This window comes from Euphorbia lathyris, chromosome 6 (genome assembly GCF_963576675.1).
Source record: "Euphorbia lathyris chromosome 6, ddEupLath1.1, whole genome shotgun sequence".
Lineage (NCBI taxonomy): Eukaryota > Viridiplantae > Streptophyta > Magnoliopsida > Malpighiales > Euphorbiaceae > Euphorbia > Euphorbia lathyris.
Window position 1 is genome coordinate 72,752,779 of NC_088915.1, and position 14,533 is coordinate 72,767,311.

A 14,533-nucleotide genomic window follows, 5' to 3' on the forward strand; every position below is an offset into this window, starting at 1 on the left:
AGTGAATCAGGGCATGCAATAAAAAAAAACTTTATTTTTGGTGCAAACAGTTGTACATTTATGTGTCATATTCTGTACTATTCAAGCTTTAGGAACTCAAAGTTGCACCTTTCTAAAGGAGCATTATTTCTGAACTTTTTGGGAGGCCCGGTGCACTAAGCGTCCCTGCTAAGCGAGGATCCGGAGAAGTAGGGGTGTGCATACCGAACGGAACCGAACCGATTGAATTCGGTTTTTCGGTTTGATTTTTTTGATACTTCTTTTCGACGTTTGTTTTATTTTTTAGTGTATTTCGGTATTCGGTTCGGTTCGATAAAAAAAATGTAAAAAAGTCTCAAACTAAACTAACAAAATAGATGCTCAACTACCTGCACTTCATTCATAATTCCTTTGATGCCACTTATAAATTTGCATTGTATCTCATTTATTAGCCCTTCTTAATATGAACTAAGCGAACTTCTGAAATGGGTTTGTTCAATCATTTTAAGCTTATGTAATGTTGTTAATTAGCTCAAGCATTGAAAAAACTAATTACCAATATTCTGATTCAGATTTGAGCAATTTTCTGCACTTCAGATCTGAGTCTGCCCCTCAGGTACTATTTTCTCTTCACAATCTCAAGGTGTTGTCTGTAATCTTTTTATTTTTTATTTTTTAAGTTGGACATTTCTTTGTCATCAGATTCTATTTTGCTCAAGATTGAGGAACGGAAAGTTATTTTGTTCAAGCATTGGATGCATGAGGTTGTTTCCAGCATTGAGATCATTGTTTATGAGCCAGATGGAGAATTTGACAGAATGGAGCTCTCCATCGGATGCCAATAAGGCTGTTGTGTTTCGTTGTCTCGAAAATTTGTCCATTCAATCTTGTCCTAAATTGACAGGTTTTCCAATGAATGAACTGTCTGAACTTTTAAAGCTAGAAAGCAGAGGAACTACGGGTCTTAAGTGACAGGCAGCAGTCCTTTGGCTTTCTTACAAGTCTATCAATTGCTGGATGTTCAAAACTAACTTATCTTCGAAATTGGCTTCTATCTGACATTTGTTTCATGGAATTGAGTGTGAGAAGACGTGAATGGCTGACGTTTATTCCAGATGATTTAACTTCCTTAGAGATATATTGTTGTAAAAGATTGTGATATTTCCCAGAGTAGATATTATGCAATCTCACTCAGGTTGCGAAACTCAAGTATTGGTGCATTCTCCAAAGAGTCGGATGATTTTCGGTATCTGAATCGAATCAAAGATCTTCCATGCCTTGAGGAGTTTGAAATATGGGAATCTGATTTTTTATAACATTCTTCCTATTTATTATGGAATCGAATGGGATATATATATATCATTCTTCCTATTTATTATGGAATCGAATGGGATATAGTTATTTCACTTGTTTGTAATGAAGTGTTAAATATGACCAACGAATGTAAAGCTCGTATCAATCTAGCTATGGATTCATGAGTCATGTCCTTGACCAAAAGATTACAGGAGTTGGACCGCCGTAATAGGTGTTTATGGTGGTCGGACAAGATTTGGAAAATAAAATATTCCTGCACGTTGCCATATTTAAAAAAAGAAGACACTTATTTGGTTTATCCCATATGCATACCTCCTGTCCACGGAGCATTCAAAACTCATCGTCAACACGGAGTATTCGAAAATCATCATCAACTTCTTAAAAACGATGGTGCATCATGAATATTATGGATATATACATATACAGTTGTCTACATGGTGCGTCATGAATATATACATATATAGTTGTCAACAATGGTGCGTCATGAATATAAATATATAGTTGTGGCAAATAACGAGCAATCAAAAGCATAGATAGAAGTGTCCTAAATTCAACATCATTGCAAAATAGCTATGTAATAAGACATAAGAAGTCATTATTATCATCAACATATATCATTAATACAAAATTAATTGCAGCTGAAGTTATCATTAATACAAGGAAAGATGAAATCATCAAAAACATGAATCAGCTGCAATCTCTCGTATCTGATCAATACAAAACATGAATCTCTCCAAATCCATATCGGAAATGGGGGAATTTAGGCTCCATTATTATATTGTAAGGAAATGGGGGAATTTAGGCTATCTATAGCTGTTTTCATGGTTTCATTCCTTAGGCTTTCATTAGGTAGACGATGACGACCAACTACCAAGTCCATAGAATGTCCAACTTCTACCAGTTCAATGCGAACCAGATAGGTACTACTGTACCAGTCCGTATTGCACAGTGACTGGGTTAAATATTGCCCGGTCACACTGAATATAGCCAAGAAAGCAATTGAAGCAAAGAGAACACCAATGACTGTTACCGAATTCGTGGTGTTTTGGACAGCGTCCCTGTGATTTTTCCTTACTTCTTTCGCTATACCAGAAACTCTTCTATTAGTTTCTGAGTGGAGCTCGTGCTTTATGTTGCTTACTTCATTCAGTCCGCAAGACCTTTCTTGACTTTGAATGCTGACTCTCCATGTTGGAGTTTATCTGCCAGATCCATTGCAGTCTCCTTGATTATTGATGGCGTTGACATCTATGGATGTATAGCACATCAAAACGTTCACTCACCGTGTTTATTTTGCATAATGTTCGAGTTTCATGTGTCCTAATTTTCCAGTTTCAAGTACATGAATTATCCATACTTTGGTAACAATTGTTGGAAAATTTCACCGAATTGAATCCTTGCATAAATAATGTCATGAGAACTAGGGCTAATTCTCACTTACTCACCGAATCTAGGAACATTTCAACCAATGTCATTGCATTTATTGGCACGGTTCTCTAGATGATTCCATAAATTCATCTCCCATTAGGCTCAAGGTTTAGATCATTGCTTAGCTGCAAAAATATCCATTCAAAATCAATTGTCAAGCAACTTGTTTCACCAAAAATCACCATAAAATGTGATAAATAATATGCAAAACATTTGTTCAAGTTATTGAAAATTCGTAGAAATACCTTATTAGTAACAATGTTGAAGAAATAGGAATGAGAATGAAGGGGGCATGGGTTAAAGAATCATGACCCGAAATATTTCATGCAAGTTTTCAGAGAATTTCGATTTCCGAAACATTTTGGAAACTTGAAACACTTTGAAATCAAAATTCTTATGCAACGTTGGTGTCAACTAGTGATCATTTTTATGCTTTAGTCTTCCATAATAACAAAACATTTTATTCAACTCAAAAACAACTATTAAAATCAAATAGTACTTTAACGAAAAAACAATGAATATATAAAATGTCATACCCATATCTATAGAAAATGTAAAACTCAAATTAAAACTTGCTGGACTGAATTTGAATTCACTTGGGATCCCTATAAGGACAAGAATCCCAGCACCTTTCAAAAGTGACAAGTATTGATAAAATGGGCGATCACCAGATGATGTGTCCACTATGAAATCAAACGATTTCGAAATAGCCTGCGCGTACATAAACGATTGTTTAATATTTTTCTATCTTGCATGCCAACAAGAAAAAAAGAAGTGCAATTGTACCTTCATCTGTTCTTGATCGGATGAGAGAACAAAATTGTCCGCCCCAAGCAAACCAATGGCTTCCTCTTTCTTGGACATGCTTGTGCTAATAACAGTAACCTTGAGTCCGAAGGCCTTCCCGAACTTCACTGCCATGTGACCAAGACCACCTAGTCCTATCACTCCTAGAGATTTACCTGGTTTATTCATCCCATGTCTCATCATTGGATTGTACACAGTAATTCCAGCACAAAGCAATGGTGCTGCTGAGGCCATAGGATAACCCTCTAGTATCTTAAAGCAGAACCTGCCGTTTTTGATCGTCATCACCAGCGTAATAACATCTGACTCGATTTCCTAAGTATCAGCAAAGAAATTATCGAATAGTTAGTTTACCTTTCATGGACAACAATGAAGCTAGAATATCCTCCTTTTGTTATTGTTCCATCCACATCAATGGCATTAAAGGTCAGAACTGGCACTTTTATGCAATTATATTCTTCCCTATCATTACAATACTCACAATCTCCACATGAGCTAACATACATGCCTACTCCAACATGGTCACCAACCTTGAAGTGGCTAACATTTGAACCAACTTCTTGTACGATTCCAACAATTTCATGCCTGCAAATGCCAAATCACGAATTCTTTAATTCATGGAGATGAGAATTTTGTGAAATCATAGAAGTATGTTACCCACCCTGGCACCATGGGATACTTTGAATTTTCGTGCATATTCCTACTCCAAATAACATCAGCATAGCATATTCCACAATGTGTAATTTTCAGTGAAACATCATCCCCACCAACAGACCTAAGCAAGTAACATTCAGAAAAAGACACTGTTTTAGCATTCTAAAAACATCTTAGGGAGTGCCAAGGAAGATGCATCAAACATATATATATATATATATTAAACTTATAAGGTGATAAAATTCCAGATGGATCTCTAGCCTTATGATGCATTTTATTAAAACTTAATTTGGGGGGTTTAAAGATTTCTGATGCTAAATAATAACCTAACCTAGGTTCTCTTCCTTAATTTCCAATTTGACATATCCAAATTACTTTCTGATGCAATATAAGAATTCCGATTAAATCATAAAGCCAATAAAGCAAAAGTACAAAGAATTATTTACCCAGAAGTAGCTTTCGGGATGCACCAAAATTCCAAATGATTTTGTATGGGTTCATGACTATCAGTTGATGATCGACTTAATCGCAATCGCATCCTATCAAAGTTCACACAGATGCTTTGTTGTTCTCCAGCGGCGAGAAGAAAGGGTGGGTTATCGCTCGGCGGCAGAGAAGACCCACCCCTCAAAAGCTCTTTCTTTCTTTGGATACAAACTAAATTAGGTCTTGAATTTGTAGGGGTAAGAACAGAGTGACACCTCATCTTGATCTGTCAAACTTATCCAATTCTCTTTTTTTTCTTTTTTCTTTTTTTTTCTTTTTATTTCTCTGATATTTAAAATCTGTTAATTACATTTTATAAAGTGGATTTTAAACTCAAAAACTGAAATTCTCTTAAATTTTTTCGAAATTCAAAAACCTGAACAACAATAATGGGACTTAAACATGATAAAAGAAAAAGACTAATAATTCTCCGGATAAATATTTTTATTTGAAAATCAAATCGAAAATACGAATTTCATCTCCGGATTCGGGAAAAAAAATTCATCCAAAATGTACTAAACGGATGATTAACACCATTTCGCCTAGGTAGAAACAGGCGGATCACCCGTTTCTTCCTAGGTGGAAATGGGTGACAATCATCCATTTCCACCTAGGAAGAAACGCGTGATCCACCCGTTTCCGCCTATCCGTTTCTACCTAGGCGAAATGGTGTGAATCACCCGTTTAGCACATTTTCGATGAATTATATATATATATATATATATATATATATTGATTAAATCGGTTAGTTTTTGCAGACGAATTTCAATGAGTGTAAATAGGAACGGTGGTTATTCGATTTTCTCGACATTTTTAGGTCCATTTTTCATACATCTCAAAAAGAAAATAGGATTTTATTGCCATTTTATATGTAGGATCCACCATTGTGATCCGTATCCAAGTTTGGATACAACACTTTCTTTATTTTCTAATGGTTAAATACACATTTTATATTTTGTATATTTGCAGATTAATCCTTCTCATAAACCACTAAGAGCAACTCTAATTATTGGAGGGTTACACACCCTCCAACCATTCCACCCCACCCATTTCTAACAACTTTCTCTTTAAAACAACTCTATCAAAAATCATCTCTAGTGGTTAGTCACTGTCACAACTATTTAATGGGTCTCACATGTTATAAATTTTTTTATTTTCTTTATTTTGTTCAGTTAATATTTTTTCTATTTAGAAATTAGTTGATTAAAAAATAAATACTAATTAAATAAAAAAATATTGATTATTAGTTTATTACTAATTAAATAAATATTAATGATACTTTAATCCATGTATTAAAAAAATTGCAATCCAAAAACCAATTGAGGTATCATTAATATTTATCCAATTAAATTGAGGTATCATGAAAAAAAATTGAGATATAATATAAAAAATAGTAAATTATTTACATTTTTACATCAAAATTTATTATTTTGTCTGTTTATATATTTATTTGTAATTAATTGAGGTATGAAATAAAAAAAAGAAAATTGTAGTTCGAAAGGCAATTGAGATGTGGTCCAACAAACCTTCGTATAATGGAATTCAGACGCGCCTTAAATGGCTTCTCCACTCACGCAACCTCTTATTAATGTCTTTTTCCCCAAAAGTGAATCACACACGCTCCCAATGGAGTGTCTTCTACTAAAACCAAGCCGAAGCCAAGCAAGTCGCTAGGATTGGCGACTCGCTAGAGTTTAGAGACTTCAAATGGATATCCTCTAGTGGTTAGCAGGTCTTTTATAATTTTCAGAAATTGCAAATTGGTCCCTGCCAATGACCACTAGAGATGCTCTAAATGTGCTCTAATGATGTTTTCAATTGATCCAAGTAAATTGATCTTAATTGTCAATATTAATGGTAAAATTGCAGCATTTTAGACCATTAATAAAATTGCTCATAGTTATTAATATTGTGGATATTTTTATACATATCCTTTTATTAATTGCAACGTTTAAAATTTCATTAATCAAAATAAAAATTAGATTAAAAACATGTAATAGAAATTTGTTCTCATATGATGAATTTTTTTTATAACATTATTGATCAAATTTAAGTCAATAATTATTATGAAAAGAGTGCTAAAAAGCATTAGTTATTTTTCTTAATTTTTTTTTTGATAGGCAAAAGTTTAGGTAAGGGTAGGTCTACCCACTCCCAAGGTCAGGGTAAACCACAGACCTCGATGAGGGTTTACACTGGAATTTATTTTTCTTAAATTTTATTGAATATAAAGTTCGATGTTTTAGAGCTAAAAATACTGCTCATTAATATTATATTTCCTTGTAAGAATGTGAGAAATCTAATCAATAAATTAAGTAAGACGTTTTTTCCCTCTAGTATAATATATCTCCATAAATTATGATTAATTAATATAAATAAATCAAATTTTTTTTTATTAAAGGAAGAGGAGGAATATCAAGGAGCCGAGACATCCCAACTAGATTGACACCCCTCGGTTGCCACGAGACACGAACTCAAAATATATAAATAGCAGAAAAACTACAAAGTAGTCCAAAATTAAGCAAATCGATACATCGTACGTCCTATACAATTATCAATAATAAAAGAATTAAGAACCGACGGATGAGAATCCCACCAGCATGTTGAAGTGTTATTTCGTCCCAAATTAGCCAGGAAATCGACAGCCATATTGCCTTTCCAGAAGACGTGCGAAACCACGAAGTTCATTGTGTCCAGAAGCGAGATGCTCCGCTGCCACTAAACTCTTTGTTGCCATGGGATCAGTCCAGGATATGATTTTAGCAGGGAGACTACGTAAGATGAATCACTTTTTAACCAGAGAGACTTCCAGCCGTGAGAATGAGCAAGGTGGATGGCTTGTAAGGCTGTTTCCAATTCAGCGAGGTGAGCATGTGCGTAGGACGAAGGGAAAGCGAAGGACCCGATGGAGATGCCTCTGTCATTTCTAATGATGCCCCGGCCTCCACCTGACCCTGCAATAACAGATGCATCTGTGTTCACCTTTGTCCAAAACAGAGGGGGGTGCTGCCATCGAACCAGAATCATCCGTGGAGCGTGTCGTAGTCTCGGGTGTAAGCGCAAACTGTGTAGAATTCCAAGTTCCGTTGTGGAGTTCCACACTGAACCTTTCCCAACAACATCAGCTCTTCTAATTTGCGCCCACAAAAAGACGCAATGACTTATGAATAAATGGCGTGATATTTTCAAATAGACTGTCATTCCTAGCCATCCATATAACCCAGACTCCATGTATCACGACGGTAATTCATAGCTCGAATTTGTGAACTGAATCTTTGTGTTATCACTCTCTGCATAAATTCTTGAAAATTAGTGCAGAAATCTATCCTTCGACCAAATAACATGCTAATACTCATCCAAATTTGCCTAGCAAACGGACAATCTAGGAGCAAATGTTGCAGGGACTCGTTGTTACAAAGGCACATGCAGCACCGAGACACGATTGGTATGCCTTTTAGTCTCAGTTGGTCCTGAGTCGTTAGATAGCCAAATAAATCAAAATCTTAAACCAACATTGGACTAACAAATATGGAATTATCTTAAGATAAATCAATGTGAAATTACGTGAAATGCATGAAATATAATATTTTTCTTTTTTTATTAATTGCACGAAATTCGTATTTCATATTCGTATTGCTGTGACTACCACTACTAGAAAATTGCCAAACTGTGACGGAATATTGTGACGGAATTATTTTCGTCATAAAATTCAGACGTATTTCCGTCACTAAGTGTTCCGTCGAAGCTTGAGACGGAAATTTGAGACGGAATGAAATTTTCCGTCATAATGAACTGGCGGGAGAATTCCCGCGATCATGTGTGACGGAACGCGAGACGAAAATTATTCCGTCATAGTACGTTGACGTTTTTAGTGACGTTTTTATGAATTCCGTCACAATAAAAAAAAGTTTTATAACTTTCTATAAACACACGGTTTTATAATATAAATATAATAATTTGACATTAAAATTATCTATACATTATTCATAGAAAAACATTAACATTTAATATCTATTTTATATATAAAATTAAAATTTATATATAAAATTAAAATTTATTATTATATATTAAAATTTATTATTATATATAAAATTAGATCCTTCATTTATTATTATATACATTTAAGGGATTAAGATCAAAAAATATCTCTAACGTTTATGGTCAAGAGCAATTTTACTTCTCACATTTAAAATGGTGCAATTTTACCTCCTAACGTTGCAGCTTAAAACAATTTTATTCCTAACGTTGATAAGTTGGGTCAATTTGAGAAAAAAATCGTCAAACTGTCTACTCGATCATGAATATTGTCAAATACACTTCGTATATGAGTTATTTTATCACTAACTAGTAACAGATCACAAACATACTATTAGAAGTGGACAAAAATCATTTTTTTAAATATACTATATTTTGTACGAGTTGGAAAAAAATTCAAATATTTTACCGAATTTAAAAATATTAATCTCTAATTCAATTATTAAATCTGAAAAGGTATGAATTTTTTTCTTAAAACAATAGATATGGGAGGGGTATAAATTTGTCATTTTCATATTAGATACTTTATAAAAATGACAGTGAAAAAATGGAAGAGCTTTTTGATGATTAGGAATTTAGGGGTATAAATTGAAAATGGATGGCTGGGATAATTGATAATGGGAGGGGTATAAATTTGTCATTTTCATATTAGGGGTCTCAACCCTAATTCGTTTGTGCAGCTCCGCCTCTCAAACTTTTTTCCCTTTTCTGCTTTCCCTCTTTCACTCGAAGAGCAGCAACCTCATAGCAATCGTGCCTCTCTTCTTATCGGTGGCGGCACTCCTTTTCAAACAACGAACTCCTTTTCTTGGCGGTCTTCGACACTCCCCAAATGGCACCCATTTACGTATCCTTTTCTTTAACAGAGACCATCAATGATCAAGCCAGGTTCTTTTCTCCGTCCGATTTCGTTTCAAGTAAAGGTATAAGGATCTTTCTTTTGTTTAGATTTTTTTCCTGTTTCCATTTGGTTTTTCTTTTTTAATCTAACAGTTTCGATCTACTTTTGCTTAGGATCAGATGCTCTTTTTTCCGGATCCGTTCCTTGATCGACGGTGGAGGTTTTAGATCCGGTGAGATTTTCTCGTTCCATTATTCACTGAAATAATTTTCTTTTATTTTGCTTATTTTTCTTGTGTACACACAATGGCCAGATGTGATGAAATTCATTTTTGGGTATTTTTCATTTATTTGTTTCCACTTTTTTTTAGGTTTGACTAGATATATCTTTTTCTTTTAAATGGTTGATGTTGAAGATTATTACTGACTAAATTGAATAAAGAACTATATGAATATTTTAGCTATTGAGATGAATTTCTCATTTTTCTTAATTTGATTTTGTGATTTTGCAAATGCATCAGGTAGACATGTCCCATCAGTGGGTCTCAGACTTCCTCTGATCTGATTCTGCATCTTCCATCGCCATTGATAAGGTATTTTTCTAACTTATTTGGAACGGATTAGGATTTGCTATTGAAATTCTTGGGCATTGTAAATGTTAGTGTCGGGTTGTTCTATAACGCCCTCACCAGGCCAGCCAGTTTCTGATATAGAAAGCTTGAATAAGTGAGTCGAGCATTTGATCAAGCATGTTTGTGTAGACTAGACCAGTAGCAGGATTGGAATTGTATAGCTTCACTCTTTCTGCATCTATAGATTTCAGAATTTGAACAGATTGTGATATGGAGTTGGCAGGTTGTTAGTTATAGACATTGTGAGTTATAGTTGAATCTGCAAGGGTGAGGAGTTGTGTCAAAACTGGGTGTGGTTTTATAAGGGTTTGCAAGAGAATATAGATAAGAGAATACCAGTTGGAAAGCTTCCATATATGGATATGGGAAGCCCTGTACACCATTAATGTCATTTTTCAATATTTCTGCAACTTATCTACTTCTCTATCTTTACATATAACAATATATTTATCTTATCATTTTCATCCTTCCAATATATAGTTTTGTTAATGTATTAAAAGATTCAGATTTATTTAGGGTTACACTTTTTTTGAATTTTTATTTGTTGATAATAATCTTAATTTAGTGTCTGTTTGATTTAGAAAAGAGAGTATGTTTCAATTGGACTTTAAAATTATTGGAAAAGCTTAATTGGATAGATGCCTCCTTCCAAGAATCTTTGTTTATTCATCCGAGTGATCTTTGTGAAAATTTCATTATTAAAGAGTAGACATTGATCGTGATTTTAAACACACCATAAATATTCTAATACCCAAAAGCAATTCTTCACTATCTCTATCATCTTTATCTTTAGCTTTGTCTTCGTCACAGAATTCTAATAATTCTTCACTTACAGATTATTCTAATACTCCACTTGAGCAGAAGATATCTTTGGCTCTTCATCTGATCCGCCCCAAAGAAGAGAAACTCCAGCGGTATTGTTAATCAATCGCACTGCCAGGACGAGTCTAATGTTGGGGATATAAAGAGGTGCAGTTGGATCACAAACAATAGTGGTATGCTAAAATTATATACATATGATCATGAGATTAGACTAGCTAAAATTTCATATAATTATTCTTAATTATCTAGTTAATGCGTTAGATTAATGTGGTTTTTGCATTCTCATAATTTGTTTGACTATGATTAATGATTGAACCATAAAATTAAGCTGGAATTAATCATTTAATTTTCGTTTATGATTGGCTTTGACCTTCTCTCTACTTATTAGTTGAATGCAGGAGTTATTGCTAAAACTCATCTATACTTTGATGTGGTTAGAATGTATTATCTCACTCTAATTTAATAACGGATAAAAGCTTCCTTATCAACTAATTAGATAACAAGAATCAAATTAAATGCATTACTCATCCTAAAATATTATAAACATTAAAATTGAATCCTTAAATATATTTCACTGTCTATATCTTCCTCATGTAAAGTTCACTTACTTATTTCCATTCTCTTCAGGTCTTCTGCTTTGCAAAGGGACGATACAAATACTATATCACGGCAGTATGGAACAAATGCATGGGTGTCTAATGTTTTGAAGAAGTGCAATCAGATGTTTGGTATGCATGGTGCATATTTTGGAGGTTAATTTTGTATAGGATCCAAAAGCCTTTTAGATTATTTGAATATTATGCAAGCAATTAGTCTAGTTTTGTAATTATATATATGATCTTATATATTTTATTTATATTAATATATTTTAGTTTAAATTATATTCATATTTTAGTATATATATATATATATATATATATATATATATATATATATATATATATATATATATATCTACATATATCTATATAGATGAATGATAAAACGAATATTTATTTAAATGTATTATTTGGTATTAAAAAAACATAAACATTATACTGTGACGGAATTCCGTTTGCAATTTTTATTTGTGACGGAATTAAGATTCTAACGTTTATTTCCGTCTTTGTAATTCGTCTTAAGTTTGTAACGGAAAAACGTCACTGAATAACGTAAGGATGTCCTAACGTTTATTTCCGTCTCGAATTTCGTCTCCACTATTGACGGAATTCCGTCATCAGTCCGTCAGGAAATTCCGTCATAAAAAACGTACGTGAAATTTGCGTCGATCAATATAACCACGGTTTCGTTTCGTCTTAAATTCCGTCACTAAGACGATTTAGTGACGGAATTGAGCGATTTGTGACGAAATTTCCGTCACAGTTTGATGATTTTCTAGTAGTGTACTGTTGGCATAGACCACTACCCGGTTCAGTTTCGTGTTGTTCTGATATGGCGTTGTTTTCCTCGGGAAATCGAACTGGAATGGGGGCAATTGTGTGTAACTCCACTGGTATGTAAATGGGTTCGGTGGTTGGTTTTGATCGGGTTGTTTTTGAGGTTGATTCCCAACTGACTTGTGATGCTTTTAGTTCATCTAATTTGGATTTTTCTGAATTTGGTGATATTATTTCTGAATGCAAAAGGTTAGTGGAAGTTAACAACGGTTACTCAATCTGTTTTATTAAAAGACATGCAAATAGTGCGGCACATGCTTTGGCTAGGTCGACTTCTCAAACTGCTAGTCTTACTTTCTATGATATTGTACTGAGTTTTATTTCTCCTTCTATGTTGAACTTTTGTTGCAATTTTGATCATTAATAAAGTTTAGTTTAAAGAAAAATTATAATTATAGTTTAATTCTTTTTATTTTTTTCCAATAAAAATTAATAAAAATTGTATTTTTTTATATATAAATATAAGTGGATTGGGTTTGAGATTTAGTTTTCTTACTTTAACCCAACCCGACCTAATTTCTCCATAATTATATATCAAGCCCGATTAGGCCTGACCTTGCCCAATCCATAAACAAGTCTATTTACAACTATGCCATATTAAACGAAATGTGGATTAATCAAATTTCCTTCAAACATAAAATTGAATTCATTGAATTTAAACCACTAAACTTGTTTTAATAATTACACTGTTATACATATATATTTTGACAAATAATTAATATCATATTTATACCATTGTCTCCTTAGGAAAATGAGTTATTTCCATATACATGTTTTGGTTTGGTGATAATATCCAATTACTTTATTATATATAATAAGGAAAATGTCAATTTGTCAACCTTAGAAAATATGCATGAATCAAAATTGAATTCGTTGCATATTGACCATTAAAATTGTTTTGGTGATTGTTCCACTATTTTTAATTTCTTTTAGGTCTTTAAGATGGAAAACTGTGGGATTATATACTTACACTTAGAGATGTATTGAAAGTGCATTTTAATCCTTAAATAAAATGACATTTTAATGTTACATTAGGATTTAAATTTCTTCTTTAATCCATTAATTGCAAAAAAAAAAAAAAAAAAAAAAAACTTCAAGAATAACCTAATTGAATTGTAAATAATGAAAGTTTAAATTAAAACAGACAGTAAATTTGAAAGAAGAAGAAATCTAACTAGATTGAAAATCATTATATGTTTCATCATTTTTTCTACGAAAGATTAAGATCTCAAATTCCACCTGTTCAGTTCGGTTACGGATGGAAGAACCGAAAACCCTAACTCGTAAAATAAAGTCTATTGAATCCAGTATAATCATCGGATTCAAAATCCTTTTTATTGAATAAACAAACATACATACAAGATTTGATTGGCTGGCAAAAAAAAACAATAAAAAAAACTTGATTTGCTATTTAAGAATGGAAGAATAAAAAAAATCTATTCAAATAGGTACATCAGAAACGGAAAAAAGAAAGAAGTCCAATACTAATGTATTCAGTACTCTTTCCTTCCCATAAACTTTCTATGAATCCAACCTATGAATCTGGTTTGTTGATTGATTTTGTTTGAATCTGCAACAAGAAAATAACCTTGATAACTGTTAATTTTATATACTCAAAACCTTGAAGATTTATAAATATCATTCTGCACTCAAACAAACTACAACTCACCTTGGTTTTGGCTCCAGATTTGATTATTAAGTACCTGATGAATATTTCTCAAATGGATTAACAAAAAAGTGATGGTTCAGTAGCTTGACTCATTAGACCATGTGAGCTCGGGTGGCACTAGCTTGTAATCCTTCCACTGCTGGGAGCGGGAGGTTGTCGCTGCTATGTGAAACGAGCCTAACGTGGTGCCCTCCACTCTAGGAACCAAGCCATCTCAACCTTCGTCGAAACAAAATCATTAAACTTTCAGCTTGGAACGGGCCAGCCAAATGTTAACTGCATCGAGCCCAGACTTTTGAGCCATAGTAATGTTCCATCACTTTGTTGCCCCCACTTGAGTCACAATCTTATGCTACCAATCTCGGCTATGTAAGTTGTTATTCTTAAAACTAATAATTTAAGAATATTATGCTACCAAGCTCGTCCATGTA

At 33.2% G+C, this 14,533-nt stretch overlaps 1 protein-coding gene and 1 long non-coding RNA gene across 2 annotated transcripts; one reads left to right on the forward strand and one right to left on the reverse strand.

Annotated features, from left to right (window-relative positions):
- Positions 1 to 1,864: 1,864 nt before the first annotated feature.
- On the reverse strand, positions 1,865 to 4,888 carry LOC136233748 (probable cinnamyl alcohol dehydrogenase 1). Its single transcript, XM_066023444.1, has 6 exons — positions 4,629 to 4,888; positions 4,190 to 4,303; positions 3,883 to 4,113; positions 3,508 to 3,793; positions 3,351 to 3,432; positions 1,865 to 2,846 (listed from the first exon to the last, which is right to left on the reverse strand). Exons 1-6 carry the CDS (start codon positions 4,886 to 4,888, stop codon positions 2,836 to 2,838), a joined length of 984 nt encoding a protein of 327 aa, XP_065879516.1. The 3' UTR covers positions 1,865 to 2,835.
- A 4,498-nt stretch (positions 4,889 to 9,386) lies between these two features.
- Positions 9,387 to 11,827, forward strand: LOC136234001 (uncharacterized). The gene is made up of 5 exons (XR_010691014.1): positions 9,387 to 9,626; positions 9,718 to 9,776; positions 10,065 to 10,136; positions 11,011 to 11,170; positions 11,625 to 11,827. It is a non-coding gene; the product is annotated as an uncharacterized lncRNA (long non-coding RNA).
- The last annotated feature ends 2,706 nt before the right edge of the window (positions 11,828 to 14,533 follow it).